General features: G+C 39.1%; 1 protein-coding gene across 8 annotated transcripts in view; it reads left to right on the top strand.

The window, feature by feature from the left end:
- rbms3 (RNA binding motif, single stranded interacting protein) overlaps positions 1-24,237 on the top strand; it is a 305,125-nt gene that overhangs the window by 264 nt on the left and 280,624 nt on the right. For 7 of the 8 annotated variants that reach the window (XM_038725792.1, XM_038725790.1, XM_038725794.1 and 4 more), the window contains exon 2: positions 2,469-2,657. In XM_038725792.1, the coding sequence (XP_038581720.1) occupies positions 2,484-2,657 (174 nt within the window). In that variant the 5' untranslated portion in view covers positions 2,469-2,483. Of the gene's footprint in view, positions 1-1,612; positions 1,699-2,468; positions 2,658-24,237 lie in introns of those variants that run through there. The other variant, XM_038725791.1, reaches the window with a different exon arrangement.

Here is a 24,237-nt window from a genome sequence, read left to right as displayed (position 1 = left end):
TAGCGCTAGAAGCCCTCTCAGCGGCGACAACCCCTCGTTGTGATGTTTAGAAGTTGCTCGATGTCGGGACAATGTTAGATAATGTACGTTGTTGGACTTATATCTGTATTAAGGAAAGTGTTCATCGGTAACTGCGCCTCCTTTTGCCTATTAGCATGAATTGACGGCAAAGCAGGCGGATGCACATGAGGAAGGAGACAACTTGAACGTTTTTTTCATCAGTCGTACAATTTAGTGCTGACCCTGGGCCTCACCTGCTCGGTAAATAACTAGTCCTAGTACTGATAGGCTACTTAAGACATATAATAAAGCTATAATTACATGTCATACCATTCAGAGTTTGTCGCTTAATTAGTGGCTTGTGTAACCATTGTTCTCTATTAGGAGAAAATGCTTGCGGCAACACGTCACACCTTACGCTACAGTGGCTCATTAACATTGGCCAACAGGTGCCTTCACCTGTGATGCCAAGGCGCCAAATTATGTAGTCTGTCTGTCAATGTGCTGCAGCCTTATTATGTTTAGTAAAAGGTCCTTCAGGTAATGTATTTATGAGGCAGCTCATCTCAGCTGAGACAACAACCGACCTCATAACTTATTGATGGTCCCAGAATGCGAAATGAAGCAACTTGGGGCTAAACATCACCAGGCTGCTGCCTTCTGATAGATAGTTTTTGATCTGTCCTTTGCAGGAGTTGGCTTCCATTTACTTTGTTAGTCTCTGCTTCATTGTTTGGGGACTTTGCAACACTGTGCACTTGCTACTTAATGCAATGAAACATACAAACCTCATCACACATGCCAGAGTAGGGCTGAAACTAACCATTATTTTCATTGTGGATTTCTTTTCTCGATTAATCAATTAGTTGTTTAGTCAGTGTCAGAAAATTGTCAAATGTCAAATCACTTCCCAAAGCCCATTAAGACATTCTCAAATGTCTTGTTTTGTCCACAACCCATGGATATTCACTTTACTGTCTTAAGGTGTAATGAAACCAGAAAATATTTACATTTAAGCTGGAATCAGAATTATTTAAAAAAAGACAACCCGATTAATCTGTTATCAAAATAGCTGGTGATTGATTTAATAGATGACAACTAATCCACTATTTGATAATCCTTGCAATTCTTTTCATCCAAAACAGATCCATGTTTATCAGGTTAAAGGTTAAAACCTTTAAAAAGATTTTTTGCACCCAGCCCTTCGGTTGCTCAACAGAATCAAGACTGATAGTGTTTCTTAAACATCCTTCATACAGTGAGCAAGATGATAAGTCATTCTTGAGAGAACTGGTTTTGATCATTCACCGTCAGAGGCTAATAAGGTCAGAGTTCAGGATCGGCTGCAGTGCTGTAGCTGGTAGGGATCATCATGTGCAGTCAGCTAGTCTTTTTAGTTTAGAAAGGGTTCAGCTGTAGTTGAGTGAATTGACCCAGATGTATGCACAGTAAGTGGCAACCAAAGACTGGTTAAATGGACTTTTTTTTACTGACAGGTATTTTGACTTGTCATAACAGGAGAAGCACAGGTGAAACTAATTTTGTTAACGATGGCTCAGTTCCACCATGTGCTCCAGTAAGCCATGAGAGTGAGCCAGCAGCACGCGCCATTCGCTGGATCTAGCTCACCTAAATGGACTACAGCCATCATTTATGTTATTCGTTACACCCATGCCTTTCCTGCTTTAACAAGTCTCGGTAATGACTTGGTAGAAAAGCCTCAATGCTTACTTTCCTATATCAGTATAGGGATTATGCTTTTATTAAAAAAAATTAATATTGCTGTAATGATAGATCACTCAGGAAGGAATTTTATCTGTCAAGTTAATTTCAATATAGAGATAATAATGATGTTGGACCGACACATTTGTTCATTTGGCTTATGTGCCTTCAAGTATAGAAATCTTAAAAAAAAAAAATGCTATTGTATGTTTGAAGACAATTAGTGAATTATTTATTTTACCAACTTTTTTTAATTACTCAAAGCTACAGTAATTATTGTAGGTGCCTGAAGCTTTAGGTGATGTCCCTAAAACCTAAAAATACAAATATGCAAGGGAAGTATATGCTAAATGGATACATATTATGTTGATTACTGTGTTGTTGCTTATTCATCTGTTTTAATGTAGTCTTACTTTGTTCTAGCTTATTGATTGTTGATTGATTACCTTAATTTATATACTGTTTGTTATATATACATTTGGAAATGTTTTTTCATTTTTGTAAAGTAGGTATTTTTTTCAGTTTCAGAAGATTGATATCAAGTGTTTAACTGTCGCTGCCTCTTAATATCATCTAGTAAGTTATCTCCTCCTGCGCTCGTCATCACCTCTAGTAGAAACCACCATTCAAGGTGGTATGCGCTGATCAGTGTATTTGGGAGAGAGGGCTGTGAGGAGAAATCTGTGAAGCACCACCTGTCTAATTCATCCCTTTTCCCCGCTTAATTCTCCACAATCTTTTTCAAGGCACTGCTGAGGAACATGGAGGTCCAGAGTGGTGTTCAGCAGCCAGAGCCCCGCCCTCTGAGCTCTCCTCGGTCAGGGGCCAATCAGCAGAATGAATTGGATGACAGACAGACAGATGCCAGCGGCAGGCCTTCCGCTGACAACCACAGTAAGGATGTACAGCCAGCAAACCAGAAAGATGACAAAAAAGTAAGTCGCAGACTCCCACTGCTGCACATCTGCAGCAGCTGTGTGTGTGTGTGTGTGTCTGTAAATGTGTTTGGTGAGTGATCCTGCCTGTCTGTTGAGCTACTCTGGGTGATATGTATCATACTCCCACATAGAGAGACTCTTATTTAGTGACTATGTTTGCAGTTTTCATGTTTTGTGGTGTTCAGAATTGTGGTAAACATTGGTAACTGAGTGTGTGGTTTATCCAATGCTGGAAGGACCTGTTTGCTCACCAGTATTGTTGCAAGAAAAAGTGAAAGTGTAGGTACTTTTGGTCTTTGACTTCAGTGGTTTCAAAGGAAGTAGGTGATGTGTTATGTTGCCATGTAAACTGTTCAGCAATACTCACTAAACCACAGCTATGATGTATGGATTTAGAATAGCTTATTACAGACTTAAGTGGCTTTTGCAGTCTCCACATGTGAGCGCTGATTCTCCAACATATCAACCCTGTGCCATCTTGGATCCCTCTGCACGTCCAAGAGTGACAGTGAAATCCTCGCTGGCTCTTCTCCATCTCAAAGAATGTCAATCATACTTCTGTGGCAGGAGCCAGAACCTCTTTCCATCAATCAGCGCTGTGAGGCTCTATAGGCCTCGGAGAAGAGATAGCGGCAGAATAAACAGAACTGATATACGAAAACATTCACTTGACGACTGGACTGACTGCTACTGGCAGCTCTGAATGGGATGCTTGTCATGGCTTGCTGTATCAATTTTGAGTCCTTTGAGCCGACTTTGAGCAAACAGTAATCAACATAACCATTTAGGGTCTTCATCTTCGCAAGGCAAAAGGGCTTCTGAAGCATTTAGAAAACCATTGAAAATGTAAAATAAAATAGTAGTTTTAGGTGTGGTGGCAGCTTGTCAATACAGATGTAACTGTGGAGTTGTAAAAAATTACCAACAGTTGATTGGGAGATTTTTCTCCCACTGACACTGTCTGATACAAACTATTATAATAGTTAGATCAACACATAACATTTTAAGCTTTTCATGCTTGCCTTTAGTCAGATATTGTTACCAGTGTTGTGTGATAATACTTACTTTTAACCATGCAAATTAAATGAGGATTTACGTAGATGCTTTTGTCGTTCACTGAAATCCTATACCACAGACATTTTGCACGGAAATTCAATATACACCCACCACAAGGCTGGACAAAAGATCACTTCCTCTCTTAGATGTAATTGGCTCAATGAAACAAGCAGAACTTACACACACACACACACACACACCCCCTCACTCGCTCAAGCAGGGCTTCCTGGTTGCCTTCACACAATTGGTTCCAACAATGGGCTTTAAATAAACGCTATAGAAGCTTGAGTACACAGTGTTTATGTTGAACACAGGTATTTGTCTGTTTGGTTGTTTCAATGCGGCATGGATACGTTACCGTCTTCAATTTCAGAGAATAGAGGTTTTCCAGCTAGCTCACACTGGCAGCAGCAAACATTATTTATGTTTATTTACAGTGGTTGTCCCTAAGTGGCAGACAATGGGCAACAAGGCCACAACCCCTGTCATTAACCTGTGTGGATATAAGTGTGTGTGTTTAAGAGACTATGTTGGGGAGAGATCAGTGTGTGTTTTTCTCACTTTTTTGCTCATTTTTGGGTAATTAGCAGTTGGGTCAACACCTGCTGCAATTTACTGAGGACAGCCCTGGGAGTGTGTGTCTCTCTGACACTGCCTGACCGACCGGTTGGCAGGCTGGCTCCTGCTGCTGTGGTGTCATTGATTAGTCTGGAGAGTTTATTCATCAAGGTGTCATCGGTGGAAGTGGAGCAGTGTCCTTGTTAAAAGGGTGCTTGCCTCTGGCCTATTAGTGATACATCATAGAGAAAGGAGGTGGCGCAGTCTAACCTGTGGGCTCATGCTCAGCGCTGCTGTGGCATATGAGGTCATCCACAGAGCAGTCAGATGTTGCTTAAAGGTTAAGGAAGTCAGCTGGTGAAAGTAAATTTGCCAGTTTGAATCCCCAGACAGTCTTCAGAATCTCAATACTCAGGGGCAAAAAAAGCCGAGGTTTAAAATTCATTTTACTCTCAGCAGTGTACTGAACAAGTGCCCTTCAGCGAGTATTTAATCTCAATTGCTCCGGGTTGTGATGTTATCTGCAAACTGTAGAAGCCTTGGTTGTACTTACGGGGGGGGGGGGTGCTGAGTCTTTGGTGTGATTGTTTTCTTTCATTTTTAGTGTCAGAATCAGTGCATAATCTTGTCACATGGAGCTTGGTTGATTTCCGTTGACACCTTGGTGTCAGTTGACCTATCAAAAAATGTGTTATTGAGGTTGAGCATTTGAGCATCCCCGATTCAACATATTGCAACACAGTACGCACCAGCGTGTTAGTACTGACACTGACAGACCCAAACATTCACAAACCCTGGGGAACACCAACTTATGGGGTGCTGTCACTGCAGAAAAATAAATAAAACTTGAAATTCTACAATTTCAACTTCAATAAAATAAGTACACACGTTAAAACAAACCTAGCCAAAATTAGTTGTAATTTCAGCTTGACTTTAAAATGTTTAGACTCTGCAAAACCATCTCAGGTTCTCTCCCTCCAGCAACCCTGTTGTGTTTTTGTCTTTTTTATAGAAGAATATTTAAGTAAGATCAGGTGAAGTTTCCCTTTCAAGGTTGAGCCTCTTAAAGAGGTGGTATTATGCTCATTTTCAGGTTCAAAATCATTTTTAGGGGTTGTACCAGAACAGGTTTAAGAAACAAGGTAGTGTGATCCAAATCAAAGCCGCTTCAGACTGCGACCGTAACCTAGCAGATGATATAACTCCACACTTGAACAGTCTGTAAAGTTACATTGCTGTGTTTATTTAAATTATAATTCACAACCAATAAAGCATACTTACAGTTGTTCTGACGATCTAACGTTATGCTGCCTTGCCAAAAAATGCTACCATAGCGCAAATCGATAGACTCGACTCTACTCGGCCCTGCTCTGTTTTCCATTGCAGATAGTACCCAGAGATAGTACGTAGCTTGTTGTCATAGCGACACACAACTACCGCAACGTAATGTTCAATGCGACACACACACCAGTGATCCACACAGCTTTCTCTCTTTAAAGTCAAAACGTTTCAACATTCCTCAGAATGTAAAGACAGATAAGCGGTATGAAAACCTTCCAGCTGTGTTTTCCTCTGCCGTTGTTGCTGCAGCGGTCTGTGTGACGGCGGGAGCAGAGGGCTCTGTGAGCGGGCGGCAGGCCGGCCTCACATAGGAAAACCGTTAATATTCGAAATCTAAACAGCTGAACAACCTCCGCTCAGACTAGCTTGGTTTGAGGGCGTGCCTGACCCCGCTAGATGCTTGGCAAGCTTTGACGCGTTTTCATTGTGACGTCACAAGTAAAGGAAGTGAAGGGCTGGACTACAAAAAAAAGTTCAGAGCAGTGCTTTCTGTGGGAGATGGGAACTCCCTTTGGGCTGGACTTTGGGCTTTTTCACTTTGCAAACCTGTTACATGCACAAAAAAGATATATAACTCAATAAAGGAGAGGGGAAAAGCCAAAAAGCATAATACCACCTCTTTAAAACTGACCCTGCACTTCAAACTCAACATGACCCCTGCCACTTCGCTTTACCCTGACCCCTATGTTGATCCGTGACACTAACGGAAGTGCCGTATGTGCCCTTTAAACCACCCCAAGGGATAATTTCTGGTAGCATTCCTCACTGTGATAGCATCGGTTTGTGCTCATTATTCTGCAATTAGCTTTGTTGAAATCTCAAAGCATCAGCCGACCACCACTGATGATGAGCTACAGTGCTGATTTGAAGTATTGCACTAATTGGTGTCATAACAGCCCACTGGCCTTTAACTCATTAACTGCACTGGAAGCAGAAGTAAGTCAGCAGGCACAAAGCCTATGGTCACACCTAGGAGTTAGCTTGCTGATCCTGCAGTTTTTATAATTGTTCTCTATTTTAATGTGTGAGTGTGACGTTTGTCTGTGCTTATGCGCACTATTTCAAGTTTTGACTTTTTTCATCTCTCAAATGTATCTAAAAGAGACCAATCTATCCCTTGCTGTTGTAATTTGTGTTTGCTTTCCATTAGAAATTAGTCACTGGGGATTGAGCTTTTAGCTGTGAAATGGAATTGTCGTACCAGTGATTATTGCTGTTATATTTGATTACGCAAATGAGAAACATTCAGGAACAGAGGAAGCAAATTATATTAAATTGCTCTGACTGAAGATTTTGTGTGTACTTCCAAGTGAGCGATCAGAAAGTTAAAATCCATGCAGATGTTACTTAGCCAGGATTAGAATGAATTTCATGTTTGTTAACCAATAAAATCAACTTGTGTAAGCTGCAGTCAGATAAGTGGAAATTTCTCAACTTTGTGAAGACGTGTTGTCCAGATGCCTTTGGATTTGCTTAATGGCTCATTACTCATCATGGCTTTTAAGATAACTTGAAAAGCAGATGGCTTCTCACCTTGATAGGCAATTTGGCTTCAGTTCCAGTGTGACAGATTTGGTGTGATTCACTGTAATTACTTTTTTTCTCTTATAAGGAGCATTAGCTATGTTGCCTGTAAACTCTGAAACTAGTCAGCAATTTAACCATCAAAGAATTTTCTCATCTCTCAGTGCAGTGAGTTGAGGTAAATATGGACCGACATCCTGAACACCACCTCCACAGCCCCCCTTGTCCTCCATTCTACAGATTACCTCAGTGGTAGCTAGCGGGGCCCCGATAATTACCTTGTGTTATTTCTCCTCCCACACTTTGCTTTTGAAGTCGTCCAGGCCTGCCTAGCTGCCTCAGCTCTAATGGCATCCCGGCATGCCATCGATCCCACACCCCTCCTCCGGATATGAATAGGTAGTGGAGGTGGGCTCATGGGTTGTGGAGGAAGCCGTCCAGGAGTCTGACCCAAGCCTCCTAAGGCGCAGGTTAATCAATATTCCACTAAACAGCACAATGCGTAAAATACTGTAGTATTCACATACATTAAACTGCAACTTACAATGTGCTCTTTGCAAGCGGATTCTTTGCAAGGTAACTGGTACCTTGTCAAATACTTTACGTTTAAGATGCAAATGGCTGCCTGTTTTTTACTGCTATAACCAAATGATTGTGTGTGATTGGGGTCTCCAGCATAGCAGTTCAAAACCTCCACAGTAGTAGGGACCTTTAAAAAGTCTTTACTACTGTTCAGAAAATTAATGGCTTCTCTGCTCACAGCTGTATCATTCATGCCATGTACCAGACTACATCAAGGAAAATGCCTTTTGAGGCATTACTTTGCAGAGAGGTGAGATGTAACTTAAGTGTGACAGCAGAGAGCCGCAGGCACATATAGAACAACTGCATGTGTGTAGCTTATGTCATAATCTCATTACTGTAAGCTATCCTGAGCATTATTGAAAGCTGACTTTTGCATGCATGCGAGAAGAGAGCGCTTCTGTTTACATTCCTGGACCATGGCGGACCACAGCAGCTCAAAGGTTTTGCTTAGCTTCACAAAAATAAAGATAACGACAAAGCAAAATGCAACACCTGCAGTAAGAATATTTTGTGCAAGGAAGGTGGCACCTCAAATATGACAAAGCATTTACTTCAGCACAGCGTGAATCTGAAGGAATACACCGTGTTCAGTGTGTTGTGGTCTCCCAACTGCAATGATGCCCCAGATACAGCTAATGCTAACAGTAGCAACGTCTCACACAGAGACATAGATGGGCTCACATTCGAATGATGTCTATAAATTATATATTTTTTATTTATTTATTTATGGGTCCCCAGAGACACCCCTCTATTACCGAAACTTCTTGTTTGGTGGATAAATGTCACAGAGTGGTGACAGGATCTGTGGTGAAATGGTTGGATTCAGAACCGGATTCGATAAGTAGAATCGGAAACAGAATTGGAATCGATAAAATTGAAATGATACCCAACACTAAATACTGGTACAAAGTTCTGATGCAAAGTCCTGATAAGATATTTTGTTATAGTTTTCTATATTTACAGTACATATACTTGAAAACTAAATGAAGCTCCGTGAGGAAGAGATCATTGACCACCACCAGACGAACATAAGCTGTCCAAACACAAACAAAACACTGATCCTTAAATATTTTCAACCAACTGACCTTAATCAGGGCAGACAGGTTGACTTTAAACACAGTTATTACTAGTAGTAGTTTTAGTAATAGTATTAGTAATAGCTGCATTATTTTTAGGTGTTCAGGTCCCAGGGCTCTGGTGTGGAGATTTTTCACATTTTGGCATGTCATAGCATGAAAAGCACAGGTGTAATTTAGTAGTAGTTCCTTCATGCTACACACACATCATATAATTAAGTGTAGGCCTTTATTAAAATATGGTAACATATAAAATAAAACAATATATGCAGTTATTTATTTTAGTGCTGGGCAATTAATCACATAGTTATGCGCAAAATTGAATAATGAATTCTAAAGCAGTGTATTGGCACTTAATTTAAATGTACTGCTATATACACAAAAGTGCAATAACATGTGGTTTGCAAACACTTTAAACAAATAAGGTGCTTTTTACCAACAGTAATCCCTTTACACAGAAGTAATATAATATTTCTTGTAAATCTCAACTTAAACATTGATGTAATCAAATATAAAAGCTGTTTAAACACTGCCAGGGCATTGCCTTTTATCTAGCTTGTTAAAACAAGTTAAGGCCTATGTCCACCAAAGCGTTTTTTTTTTCTGACACCAGCGTCTTTTTTCAATTCATTGCAATGGGAGCGCCGCGTTTTTACAACCTGGTTAAAAACGGCAGTAGTGTAACCAGGCGCTGAGCGTCTTTTCCGTGCTGGATGCTGGGCACTGTCACTTTTTATCCAGCCGTCCAATCACAGTGCAGGAGGGGCGGGACAAACACTAGAGTTGTGTAGTGTGAACGTCACGGCCATTGGACGATGCTGAAAGTCGTGTAGTCTGCACGAGTCCAGAGCCACGATCATAACATCATAACAGGCACCTTCTGAGCAACAGGTTAACATATATGAATCTGTTTTCTTGTTTTTTTTTTTCTGAACAGGTATCAGCAGAAACATTTTTCTTTTATCAGGGAGCAGCATAAAAAGGCTATGTTCAGTAGCGGAGACTGATCCTCGCTGTTTGAGTTTCCAGAATCTATTACTGTTTACTAAATAGGACATAAGCAGGCGGGAATTCGCATGGCAGATCATCCCCGCAAAACTAGATGTAGGCCAGTTAGATAAACTTATGTTGCCGCGATAACACTTTAACATGCCCAGCCCTAATTTATATACATATATACATATAGGTATGCACCCGAACATTCAGTGCATTTTACTTATTTTACACTAATTCAAAAAATATTCTATCATGTAGTTTGACACTCTGTTCTTACTTTTAGTACTTGTCCTTCTCTCACACAGAAAATAATGTACTGTATTCCTAGGCGAGGGGAGGTAAATATATCTTCTCTGGATTATCCAGAGCAGGAAGTAATTGGGTTAGCTTCTGGTTTGGTGACCAAGGTCAAGACTTAGTCCATGATCTCATGTATTAAGGACGGATGATCATTAGTGATCGAACAGGTGTAAGAACATTACAAATTGATTCTTTAATCCGTTGCTCTATTTGTGATCACTGAATTGATGCCTATCTTAGACTTTGTCTTGCCAGGCACATGTGGACCTGTAGAGATAAATGCAAACCATTCTAAACTGTGCATGATTCTTTAGTAACAGCAACAGTATGTAGACCGTAGGAAATGCTAATCAGTCTGACTGGTATGCTATTTGATGTGTTTTATGACTAGCCCTGGCTATTTGTAGAGACTTTATTTGTGTTCGTGCTTACTATTTTAGTCCATTGGCTCTTTAATCTGTCATAAAAAAAGTAGAGAGGATGATCAAGCATGTCAAATGTGTATCATGTAATCATGTATCAAGACACAACCTCTTTTAGTGGCTCTATTTATCTCTCATCAGTGTATTTTACTCCTCTGTTCAAAGCGTATTCTTAGTATAAACATAGACGACACATGGGCACTCACGCGTGCACACAGCCACGCACACAGCTGTACACACACAAACATACACACACCGACACTGACCAGCAGATCACAAGGATCTTATTAGCTGCTGTCACAACACATTTTTCCCTCATCTGTTTCTGGGAGCTGTCATGAGCAAAAGGTTGCTCTCTGCTGCAAAGTGGCAAAGTGGGCTCCTCACTGTGTTTTTCATTCTCTCTAATGGAGAGCGATGGCATGGGCCCTGGCCATCTTTGTCTGTGGCACTGTCCGTACAGGGGTGATTTCTGCCCGAAAATAGCCCTGCTGTCAGCTTGCCTTAGTTGCTGGGCCCGCTGAGAGTCAGTTAAGGGGATCAGTGTTGGCTGGAGTGTGTGGCTCCGTGGTAAGACACGGCGCTGGTGACACATTGCTTTGATGGGATCACCGACCGCTCCTAATCCCCCCTCGACACAGATGACCTAAGGGGCTCATTGGACTCAGCGGGCAGGCCTGGAGTCACCAGTCATGACTCCAGGCCTGCCTGACTTCAACATCCTATCCAGTTGACCTTGAGCCCTTACACTCACAAATGACATAGAAAACAGCATTCAGCTTTTTGGATGACAGGTGTTCAGGGTCTCTGTTGCCAAAAGACTGAGATTTGTGGTGGAGGTTGCTTTACACATCCTTGTGTGTGAATATGAACTGTATGTGTTAAGACTGTTGATAGAAATCACATTGTTGTTGTTTTCTAAATATAATGCAAGATGTTTAAGGATACATCAAAGCAGACTTTTTTCACTGGGAATTTTTAAAGTCATAAACTACATGAATAAAAAACCCCACCACTGCCATTGTTGTGCATTTAGTCGGTTCATAATGACATATTTGTTGGATGCGTAACTTGATTTGTAGGCCAGCAATTTGGCATGGGAACATAAGCATGAGAACACCCTGTTTAGGAGGCCATCTGGAAAATCCTTCGCTGTGATTAAAAATATTTCCGCCCCTCGCATTTTCATTTTATAATGAATTGTGCACCCCGTGGATGTTTGCTGTGTGTCTGATCCTCTGAGGCTGTGTAGAGGCATGTGTGTTGTTAGGGGTTTGTGTCTGACTCAGTGTAAAGACTGGGAACTGTTCACCCTCTCAGTTTGTGATGACTTGGCAGCAAAGGAAAGGTCAAGGAAGACTTGTGCTGAATTGCCAAATGTGCTAGATTAGCAGTAGTCAATCTTGGTTTTCACAGGGTTTTATATGTTGCCAGATATTATGTTTAGTGTTCTAATTTCTGGCTATAGACTGCACATCATGTGGCTCTTAAAGTCATAAAACTGTTATGTAAAACATATTCAATAGACGATTGTTTGTGGTGGAATTACAGAAACAATGCCTGAAAGGGACGGTTGGTGGATAACATGTTTTACTAACTCAAATTCTGTCTGGCCTGTTTTTGTGGCCATTCTGCATCTCAACAAGGGGTCCTATTTGGTAGTGGATACACATAGGAGCCCACAGTCATTGGTTTTTCAAGTACCCTGGATTTCTTACTTCCAAATCCTTCTTTGTCAAAAAGTATAAAGTGTGTCTTTGTAGTGGCCTTTCTTGCATTACACACTCAATGTACAACAACTGAACTGATCATCTAAATCACATGCTGTAGGGGGAAATGCAAATGGTTACTGATTGTCTTATTTTCAAATTAGTTATGCTTTCAAACTGCCTGCACTTTTGATTTGCCTACAAAAACACATTCTTTTGTTTCTTCCACTTGGTGCCTGGTTTCTATCTCAGGTTAGACACCAGTACATGTGGAAATTGGGGATGATTTGTATAGTCCTCATTATAAAACAGGTAGCTCAAATCAAGCAATCTGATTGGTTCATAGCAGTGATATAATGAGCGTATATAATGGGTTTGACGTCGAATTCCTTTGCGCAGATCTGTATCACTCCGTGACAAACTGGGTTCGAGTTATAATCTGAGCTTCGTGGGGTCTCACGCCCCATTTACACCTGGTATTAAAATGCGATCTGTATCAGAATTTTGAGAGAGAGAATTCATTTATCATTGCTTTTTACGTGATTCAACATTTCTCTCTCTCACACACACGAAAACACACACAAAGACACTCAGCAGTCCACTGCTTGCCCCAGATGTCTGCAATATTGCAACAAAGTTCAAGTTTCAATAGCCTGTTCAAAAGACTATTGCTCAAGGAGAGACGCAATTCTGCCCTTTATGGTAGGTATAATATGAATATGTGCCGGCACACAAGAGCAAGCATATTATAAGTTACCAAATTCGATATACTGACGCTGGACAGTTTTTAGTGGCTGCACAATAAACGGTAACGTGCATAAATAAATAGTTCTAATAATTCTAGCCTTTGATGTATGTTGCTTAGCAACCGTCAAAGCCCACCGGCAGCCTGGTGGAACTACTTTTTGTATTCGTAAAAAAATGTCTGATGATGAAATAAAACAAAGTCAAATTGTAGTGCGTCAGTTAGCCTACTTTCTTTTTGCCACACTTGGTAACTGTTTTATTAATCATCAGTGAAGGGGGTTGCCGCTTCGCGTCGGGCCGAACAACGCCCCTTAACTGTGATATAATAAGCATATACCACGGCCTGTCGTGAGCTATTGCTTAATTATATGCTGGACATTGTGCCACCATATCACTTATACTTACATATATATATACATGTCCCATAAAATTTGTGCCAGTATGAATGAATATAATTCCGCAGAGAACAGCCCACTCACTCTACTCTGTAGAAAATCTACCCTCAACCGTGTCCAGTGTTAAATGATACTGATTTACGAGTGTTGTTGTATGTAAGTATGAAATGTCTTGACACAAAATAGAGGAATTTTTCAGGACATCTTCAAGACAAGAGCGTTCACATGGGAGGATGACCTCAGCTCTGTTCTGTCTGCTCTGACAGATGCTACACTGTTTAGTTGTGACACAGGCACTCAAATATTTCCATTTGGACAGTCTGTTTCCACTCGGAAATGTCATTTGATTAATTATAATCAAGCCCTTAGCATCAATATTTTCCAGTGTTTAGATGAGACTTGGCTTGCATTTTTCATAACATCTTGAGGAAGGAATAGAGCAAAATGAAATGTATTCTTTTTTTTGCTGCTTTACTGTCCTTTATTGCATATAAATGAATACTGCTTTATATAATCCCAAACATATGAAAAACTAAAACAGAAACCGCAAGATATAAAACTTGTAATTTATTAAATCTGCCCTATAATATCTATTGTTTGCTGGAGAATTGCAACATTTACAACACTTAACAGGGTGTAATGTAATAATGACTTTATTGAGTAGTGTTGGTGGTGAGATATTGGTTACAGGTTTCACTGTCCAAATGAATGTGCATACTGTAAAAAAAATAAAACCCACAATAAATAACATTAGTGACAATGTTTCCTTTTAAGTCTTAGTGGGTATTTAGTGATATATTGAAAACATTAATCTTAAATGAAAGGGGCATCTGAAAATATTCCTTGAAGCAATAATAGTTTACAAATTATCTTCCATTGAATTTGAAACCACTGGTGTTTGGGGTAGGGTATAGAAATGCACATGGCTAAGAAAGGCTGCTGTAACAGATGTTACGCCAGACAATGTGAGAACAAATCTAACATTTTGATGTGTATTTAGTCATAAACACAACGTACTGCGTATGTGCATTAGAATTTGTTTGCTTAAGAAGCTTATGCATCTGAATGTATTGTGAAGACTTCTCAGATGAACCTGGCTTGGGAAGTGAACGTGTTTATCTAGCTTGAAACTCTGTTTAAACCTACAGAAAGCATGCATTTCTGCACACAGAAGTCTTCATATTCAGTGTAATAAACAACCAGACAATTGCTAAATTTGTGGTACTTAGTGTAAATCAATTATCATAACCATAGCATTTTGTACCTATTGTTAAGAGCAAAATTCACATATTGATATGCTGCAGCTATAAGCATGTATTCTTTGAGAGTACAGCATCACTAACTCAATTGACCCCTCCCCCACGCCCCCTTAGTTACTGTTGCTACGTCCGACAAACTGAAGGACCTGTCGGATTTATCACTGTCTATAGAAATATTGTCTAATCTTTGGAAAAATAAACAAAGCGATCTTAGAAAGGAGACAGAAAGGTTTGCATTATGCATTTGAAGATTATATTCAGGCTGTCAAACTAAACATGAAACAAATAAAGACAGAAGCTAAAGCCTACCGATCACTTGACGATTGAGGATTAAAAGCTGGGTAGGTCTCTATTCACTATTATAATCATTAAAAAGCAAAAATAGTAGGGCTTTAGAACATTACATTCATTAGTAAGTTAGCTAGCGTTGGCTAACTAACATTATAATAGAAACAACAGACAGCCTACATTTATCTGGATTTGTTTAAAGTTTTGCAAAGTGAATAAATCGGAATTCCTCTTTCAGCCTCTCTGTGTAGCGACTATTTTATTACAAGTAAACAGCGTTTGACCATGTCTTGGAAAAATACTGTGAAAAAAGCTATAAAACGACTCCTTTTGCATACGAGTCAATGGAATGCAGCCATGAGCCAAGTGTCGGACTTCAGTTAGAGCAAGTCTTATACTGCGCTGTGATTGGCCAACTGTGTATTTGGGGCGTGGCTTTGTGAAAGGTCAATTGCTCTTTTGTTTTTAAGGCATTTTTATTTGTATAGCACATTTCAGCAACAAGGCAAGTGCTTTACATAAAACATAAAAGCAGTCTGACTACTTATGAGAGAGGAGAAACCAATTGAGTTTCAAAAGCAAGGAATATCTGATTCTTGAAATATCTTACCCCGAAAACAGCACAGTAAAAGTTACAGTGCAGTATAAAATATTAATAAAATAAATGGTAAAAAAGGTAATCAGGCTTTTCACCTTCCATTGTTATGCTTTGAAAATTGGTATTGGTTGTTTCTTTTTTGTTTATCTTTTGATAACATTTTCAAGCCCTGCTGTTGGCTTGCAAATCACATTTCCTCTGCGCTGGCATTACTAATATAATTAAATTAAATGAAAAGATTTTGGAAACTCATTGCAGCACTGATGTCATTGGTGGGCAAATGCTGCATTAATGCTACCAGAGCTTTCACCATTGCAGCCCCCTCCCTCTGGAATTCCTTACCCATACACATCCGAGATTGCAGCGAAATGGACTCTTTCAAATCACTTATCAACACCCACATTTTTAGACTAGCTTTTAACATCAAATGGAGCCACTTGCTCTCATGTATTTCCGTACCACATGTTTTTATCTACTGTTTGTATATTTTATATTATGCTATTTATGTTTTTAATCGGTTTTAAATGTACATAACTTCTGCTTTTACCTGTAAAGTGTCTTTGAGTGTTCTGAAAAGCGCTATGGAAATGTATTATTATTATTATTATTATTATTTCCAGTTGGCTCTACCTCATGGTTCTGATTGCTCCATCTGAAGTCAGACTATATCATGTGGAAGTAAACTAAGCTCCTTCCTGTGGTCTATTGGATTTTCTTGCATGTTTCCCCCATCCCTGCTTGGTGTAGTGGGAAGGTTGTGTCTTAACACACATGGAGTCATGCCAGTCAATTCTTTTCACCCAACAGAGAGGAGAGCATAATGCTCAATAAAGGTTCACTGGCTTCTCACCTATAAACACTGAACACTATGTTCAGCCAACCCAGAAATACCACCCTACAAGGGACTGAATGTGGGTCCTTTGTGCCTTCTGGGAGCCCCACACAGTGAGCAGTGCCATTTATTGTTGATGTTCTAGACAGAAAACTTCCCTATGACCTATGACTTATCCATGAAAATGGTGTTGAAAATCAGCAAAATGTTAAAAGATGTCCCATGATAATTTTGGCCACATGTCAAAATTATTTAAAGAAGCATCCAGTTTGGAGATTTGGCAACAGCTGTAATTGTAATTTCTCTTGGTGAAAATGAGAAAGCAAACTAACCCACCTTGGTAAAACTCTTGAGGATATATTTAAATTACCTCATTTCAACCTCAGACCTCTGGGCTCCCTATGCTGCAGATGTAAAACCATTTTTAATGTAAAATAAAAGGGTCTCCATATTTCATGAACCCTGCTAACACAGCAGGGAGTCCAGTTTCTGATCTCACACAAGCTCAAACACACAAGTATAAGGCCAAGTGAGGTCCATCCGTCCATCTGTTGAGGTTTAAAACAAAGAGCTGAACACTGCCGCTGGCTGGTTGGCTGCTTAGCTCATGGGGGCATCATTAGGGGCACACATCTCTCTCTCTCTCACTCTCACTCTCATATATATATATATATATAATACACATTTTTATTCACATTTTTATTCACACCTAGTTAGACTGTGTGACCAGCCCTATTAGTTGCAGCAGTTAGGCTGTGCCTGCACACTCATTAACACCACCGATCGAGCCATAAGGCAGTCAATGCTGGAGTAGATAATGATAAAATGCTGTACTGCCTTTTAACTGACTGTGGAAATAAAATGACAAACCAGCTAACACATCATACTGTGCAATGCCACAGGTGTCATAAGGATATTATTTTTAAAGCTGTTAGCTTGGCTGTATGCAAGCACACAGGTCAGCCGACTGTACCCTGTGATGGTGTGTAAATGAAATGGTAATAGAGGGTTTCATCACCACTACTAATTACTGAATGACAGTTTTCTCACCAGTGTGTAAGTATGTGTGTGTGCATGCCTATGCCAGTGTGTGAAAGGCCTAATTAGGTAAACTCCCATTACACTTAAAAGTGCATTACTGCTGCTCTTTTGTAAAGGCTATAATTAAAACTCTGCAGAGAGTGAGCGGTAATTAAGATATTTCTCAAGTATTATTAGTCTGCTTGTTCTATGAGCCAATTGTATAGAAGATGATAGAATACATATTTGACTTTCTGCCAGTGCTTTGTTAACTTTATAGATATTAAAGCAGCTATTACATAGTGAATGATTAGAGTGTTGCAGTTGCAGTGTGGCAATATATATCTTGTCCTCTTCTCAAGGGATTTCTGTCTGATACAATTAAAATATCACAATGGATGATTTCTGCCTGTAAAATTGCAGAAGACTTGTGTGAGCTGGACAAAAAGCAAATGACAACATGTACGCGCATGGGTATGCACACACATTTCTCGTCTCAGGCTCTCAGCCTGACTTGGCATTTTTGTGCCTGTGTCATCCGATGCCTGCAGTAGCAGCAGCGTGAGCCCCAGATCCTCTGACTAATCCAGATTGCCTTCTAATCCCAATAACACTCTCCTCTTCCTGCCATTGACTCCATTATTCCTCTGTAGGTTTAAAGCAGCCGGCCTCTTTTAATGTCCCCTTTCTTTCTTTAATGTACCTTTCTTTCTTTAATTGCCACTGTCCTGCATTGTGGAACTAGAGTGGAAAGAGTAATTGTTAAATTCCCTACAAAGTCAAGATCCATCCTTTGAGCTGGTTTCACAGGACTCTACCCGATTAGGTGTTCACCCAGGTGTGCTTGATTCACATATAACCCGGTCCACATTTATCATTCTTATTAGTAAATGTGTTTGGTGACCTTTTGGTAGCCGACTAATAACAATATGAAACTAAACTTTTAAATGTTTTTAGCTGTAAAAATGGCATGAATGGCACAAGGGGTCTCCCACTAATTGGCCTGGCCGATATTCAGCATTTTTTTTTTTTCAGTAATCTGCATCGGTCATTTTAAAAACAGATAGCCGATATAATTAATTAATAAAAAAATGTGCTCCTTTGGCTCTGATGCAGCCACCTCTCTCCTCTGTCTGTACTCACCACTCTGTGGGCTGGAGCAATGTCCCGCCTACAGTATTACATGATAGGCTATTACTTGTAAGTTGTAACCAATCAACACTGACTATTGTGCGGAAGTAGCCAATACAAGCCACCACGCTGCAGCCCCTCCCCTCCTCACTCAGCAGATCAGTGTAGATTACGCAAGTTGACCATAACTACGCCCGTTACTGTAAGTGCAGCAAAAACAGCAATACCAGTTCTGGCTGGCTAAAAAGGCTGTTACTGCATCAGTACAACAAGCAGGAATGTGCACAAAGCGATATTTTAATCTGCTCTGTCTCATCCAACGCATCTGTGTTTTGGTTTTACACAAGCACATGTGCTAGTTCGGCTAATGGTGAGTTTGTTGCAAACAAGCTAAATCTCTCTGTCTGTAGCCTGTTGAGCTGAGATGCTACGTACCTTAAAAGTTAGCAAATACTCAGATGCTTGTTGAGCAAAACCAGCTCCTCTCTACAGCAGCAGCAGAGGGAGGAATGACTGACTGCTGTCTTCTTTCTAAACTTCACTCAAACTATATTCTTGATATCAAAATACTATTTAACATGTTCCATTTTTTTCCGGTGAGATATTAATTTCATATGGTTACTTTGCTGCTGTATACCTTTGTTGCTGCACTGAAAGCATTTAGTTATAATACATTTTAAATTTGATTGCTGTTACTGAATTTATTATTTTTTAAATAACATATTTTTAAAAGGCAATTATTTAGTAATAAAAAAACAAGAGTATAGATAAAGAACAGAACCAATAAATAGTATCAATAATATCCCAAAAATATGAAATGAATACAATATAAATGGCAGCAGGTAAAGACAAAGTTTACTCATAGTTAACAATTCCATCTCTGTGATGGACCTCTAATTCATTTAATTTACTATTTATAAAGATTAAACATGACAATTAACTTTATCTTGTTATATTCAACAAAATTTTGTGTTGGAGTTTGTGTTATTCAAAATTTTGACACCAAGTTTAAAAATTTTTATAGCAATTCTACATATCGTTATCGGTCTAATTTGTTACTAATAATCGGGATTGGGATCGGCCTGGGAAAAAAACATATCGGTCGATCCCTAAATGGCACTGTGGCAGTACTCGGTTTTCTTCTCTGCGTTTTTGTTTATAATTACATATCTCCTCTCTCCTATGTCCCTCCACCAGCAGATTTAAGTAACACGTGTAATGATGTCAATCACCGTCTTAGGAGACCTTAACAGGCCTTGAAGGAGACAGATAGGAGACTGGGTCACTGGCACATTTGCACAGGGTTAGCAAATCCCATCAGAAGAGTGATGGGGTAGATTGAGAGCATGCACTTTTGTGCCAAGAGAGCTGGAGTAGATCCTCTTTCTACACTGTTCTGAATGGGCCTATTTTTAGCACACAGGGTGGTTTTATTGGACAGATAGATAACTCTTTGTTGCATGCTCTGTGGCTACTCACATTCATTCTTTGTGCATGTTTGAGCCTGTGTACTTTGTGCACATGGATCATATTGAATTGTTGGATCATGCAGCTATTGTTTTATTGAAATGGGTTGTAGGCAACTGGTTTAAGGGATATCAATGTGAAGCCTAGTCACAATAGCAGACGGTGGATTTAACAACATAAACAAAAATATAAAGGTGAGAACGCTCCAGGGAGTAAAACTATTAGATATAATGGAGCAGAAATGACAAGATGAAAGTAAGCCATATCAAATCCTACCAAACTGAAGAAGTGCTGAAAATATCTTTTGTACATTGCTTGTTGGATAATGTAACTTAAATGTGGGCAGTAAATTAATATAAGTTACAAATAGTGTTGTAATGGAAATTGACTGTAGAATTCAGGATCACATTGCCATTAGCTACCTGCATGCTGTGCCACATCTAAAATAATATCAAATGTTTATAATAATAATAATAATAATAATAATAAGTCCATTACTAATTTTGAAATGAAGTAAATGAGCCATTTTTACTATATAGAAGAGATGTGAACTTATTTTTTTAAAAGTGATGGTACGTTATGGTATGTTTACTAATAAAGGCTCAATACTGTAAAAACTTGTATTCGTACTTTTAGTACTTGTAGTCAGTGTAATGAGAAATATGGCCGTAACAATTAGTGTAACCAGCCTAGTTAACTAATTCACATTACTAAATACTCAAGTTGCTAGTCTACTTAATAAGACTACTTAGAGTACTCACTAAGAGCAGCAGTCTAGATTAGTAGTTAAATTAAAATAATCATTGCTAATTTTCTTTCGGCTAATTACTTCATCTCACAATTGTTTTCACTATTCATCACTATTCTTTGACGTAGCAAAACAGAACCATACCACTTAAATCAGGCCACATTTTTTGTTTCAATTTTGAATTAAAAAATATTAAATAAAATCTCACGTCTAGGGTGGACAACCTCACACCAACGTTGCCCTCTTATTTAATTTTTGTTTCCTCTGCTCACGCTTTGACTGGCTCAATTTCAGAAATTAATTGATATCCGAATTTTACCTATGTACTCAATGTCATACTTTAGGTTCTCTGAATAGGCTACAAAAAGGACCAGAACCAGACGCACTGCATGATGAGTGACAGGCCACCACAGAGACTTTGCCACATTATCTGTCTTAGTTGAAGTGGATAGATTTCAAAGATGGAGTGAAACGAAAGGCGGAAATTACTATTTTCCCTAGACGTGGGACCCAGAATGAATGTCGTGCCCAGGGTTAGCAAATCTCATTTACAAATTTCAGGCGTGGAAATATCCCTCCCTCCTTGTGTCTCCTCTGTCTTCCCCTCAAATGACAATAAAACGAAAGCTTCTCATTTAGCAGTACTGTGGGCCTGGAGGCTGTGTCACAGAAGCCCATGTGAGACACACACACACACACACACACACACACACTAATGCACACACACTAATGCACACACACACACTAATGCACACTGCATACAAAACAAATGAATCTCAGTCTCACTGTGCAGGGCTCATCTTGATTTTAACCTTTTACTTTCTGTACGTTACAAGTTCATCTATTCATTCTTTATAAACTTGTGGTGCAAGACCAAAAACTCACATTGACACATTGACAGCTTATTTTAGATTTTAGGACCGTCGCGGTGAAGGATTTTCCCCTGCAGTGATTTAGAGTGGCTCAACATGCTGTATTAGCACCACTTTTGGAAACTACTTAATTTATCCTGATTATGGTGCTAAATACATAAGCTTTATTGTTGGGCTATTACCAATCTGTGTAGTATTAGGGTTCTATCACAACTGAAGAAAACAGAGTTAAAAAAAAACATTGCAGGTTTAATTGGCTATTTGTATCATACAAACATCATGCAGTATATGTCTTCAAAATTGGAACAACCAGATACAGATTAATATTACATGTGGGAATATATTTTTTTTTTTCCAAAATATATAGTCTTAAAAGTCCAATTTGTTGTGTTAATGTTTTTTTATTTTACAGCGTAGATGCTTTTTAGATGATAATTGTATTTAACGTAAATATAGAAGGCACACAAACGCACAGTATTGGCACATAAAAACAAACTGTATAAGAAGTTCCCTAAAAGTAGAGAATTTAGCACTTTTAGGCTCTTGTTTGACTTTATGAAATCTCTGAACTATGGTTATATGTGCGTACAAATAAAAAGCAGCCTGTTTCAGTTTATATGCACAGTTTGAGTGTTTGTGTTTATGTGGTGTGTCTCTGTCCTGCATATCAGAAAAAACTTTATTTTCTTTATCCTCTCGGCTGGATCCCAACATTCCTAGCCCTTTTTTATTTTGGGACATGTTTGTTGCAGAATGAAAAGAGCGTTTTGAGAGATGATCACAGACGTTCTCCCCAGAGAAATCTTAAGGAGGAAAGTGAGCCTATTTTCAGTGCTGTAGAGTGGGACTCATTATGACTCACTCAGAGCTGAAATGCTCTGGATGATGTCTGAGTCAGACATGAGGGCCAGTGTCCGCTGCCATGGTGATGCACAGCCAAATGTAACTGAACTCGGAGAGCAATAGAGATGGAAATGAAATGAGCGAAGCTTAGAAGGGCCCAGAGGCGCCTTCCCTATTGTTCACTATGCACTATAAAGTAAGAGCTATAGGCTCCTGTATGTGGACTGATAACTCGGACATCCTTTACTACTACTTTTATTAAGTCCACTGTTTTTGATATTGAAGGTCAAGCAAAGCATCTAGGCCAAGCAAAGCAAATTCAAGGACAATTCCAAAAGAATACATTGTTCTCACTTTCCTCTCCTCAGGATTTCTTTGGAGAAATCTTGTAGCAGGGTTCTCTTCCAAACTCCTCAAAATAGGAGAAAACACAGGCATAGTCGAAAAATAGCGGCGTGATTTTTATTTATAAAAAGAAAACGAAACAAAAAAATAACTATTTGAAAAAAAGAATTTATAACTTACTCAATAATAAAGTTACACAAAAACCCAACATACAACTCACTAGTTACCACCTCTGTAACCAGGCCAAGACTGCCCTCACAGGCCAAAGCTGCAACTTTTAAAGACAGTAGCCCCTCCTACTAGGCTTAACCATTATTTACACAATATAATGAATAGATTTTACTACCTTCAGAAAAGGATTTATATCTATTACACTTCGATATATTTTCAACAATAATTATATTCAACATTTTCCTTCCCCTGGAACAGTTACTTACATCACAAATTATTACTACAACCAAAAACCATAATTTTGCAGTTCACATGACCATGAAAGCGTGCGAGAACATGCTGTTTAAAAGACGGAAATGTTACACTCCCAGTGAGTGAGTGAGTGTGTGTGTGTGTGCGCGTCCCGCACTCAGTGACGGAGCCGCTCCGTCACAAATCTTCTGTATCTTATCTGAAAATATTGCTTTTATTCAGCAAATGCATCAAAATATGAAAGGCGTGCGGGTCAAACAAAACCAAGAAATTGTGATTAGCGATTTTCTGTGAAGGCAATATGCAGACACAGATACAGAAACACAACACACTATTTGGGGATGCAAAATTGTCATCTTTCTATGAAAATCGAAGTTTTGAATTCAAAATAGGAGGGCTGGGTCTGCGGACGTAACAACAATATATTTATAAAAAATAAATAATAATAATAATAATTAAAAAAGTATCAAACAACAAAAACAAATAAAACCCATAAAGTAGTAGAGAGATGTCCTGATGTCCCCCTTACATTACTTTTGTAGCAGTTACAGAAAATTACATTTCTTCTAGGCTGAGTTTTTCCCTATATCATCATCATTGTATCAGCTACAATTGCCTGTAAATCCACATTTTAAAGCTGATATTTGTCAAACTTGGATCCCTTTACTATACTAATGCATCGTTTCCTCCTGTCCTGTAATCAAACAGCATCTTTTTGTGGTTTTATCTTGATCAATTCATTCAATTTATATTGACACTCTTGATTGCCTGGTACAACGGACACCTGCTGTAAAACCAGAGTCAGGCTCATCACAAGCAATATTTTCTGATATGATTTCTTACTTTTCTTGATTTAAATACATTCATATTGAAATAATACAATTACTCATTTTGACATAAGACAGAATTTAAAAAGTCATGTCTGTATTGCAGGCTTCCACAATCACAAGGCTCTTCCGCTCCATGATTCTCACTTTGGCACCCTACGGCTAATAGCTGAAATCCAGTATGGCTAGCAGATTAGGAAAAACTTACACGTGCA

The sequence above is a fragment of the Micropterus salmoides genome, unplaced genomic scaffold, assembly GCF_014851395.1.
Source record: "Micropterus salmoides isolate LMB-PRFRI ecotype aquatic unplaced genomic scaffold, ASM1485139v1 Ms_hic_scaffold_17, whole genome shotgun sequence".
Taxonomy (NCBI): Eukaryota; Metazoa; Chordata; class Actinopteri; order Centrarchiformes; family Centrarchidae; genus Micropterus; species Micropterus salmoides.
Note: the sequence above shows the minus strand (reverse complement) of the source record. Positions and strands in the feature narration are given on the sequence as shown.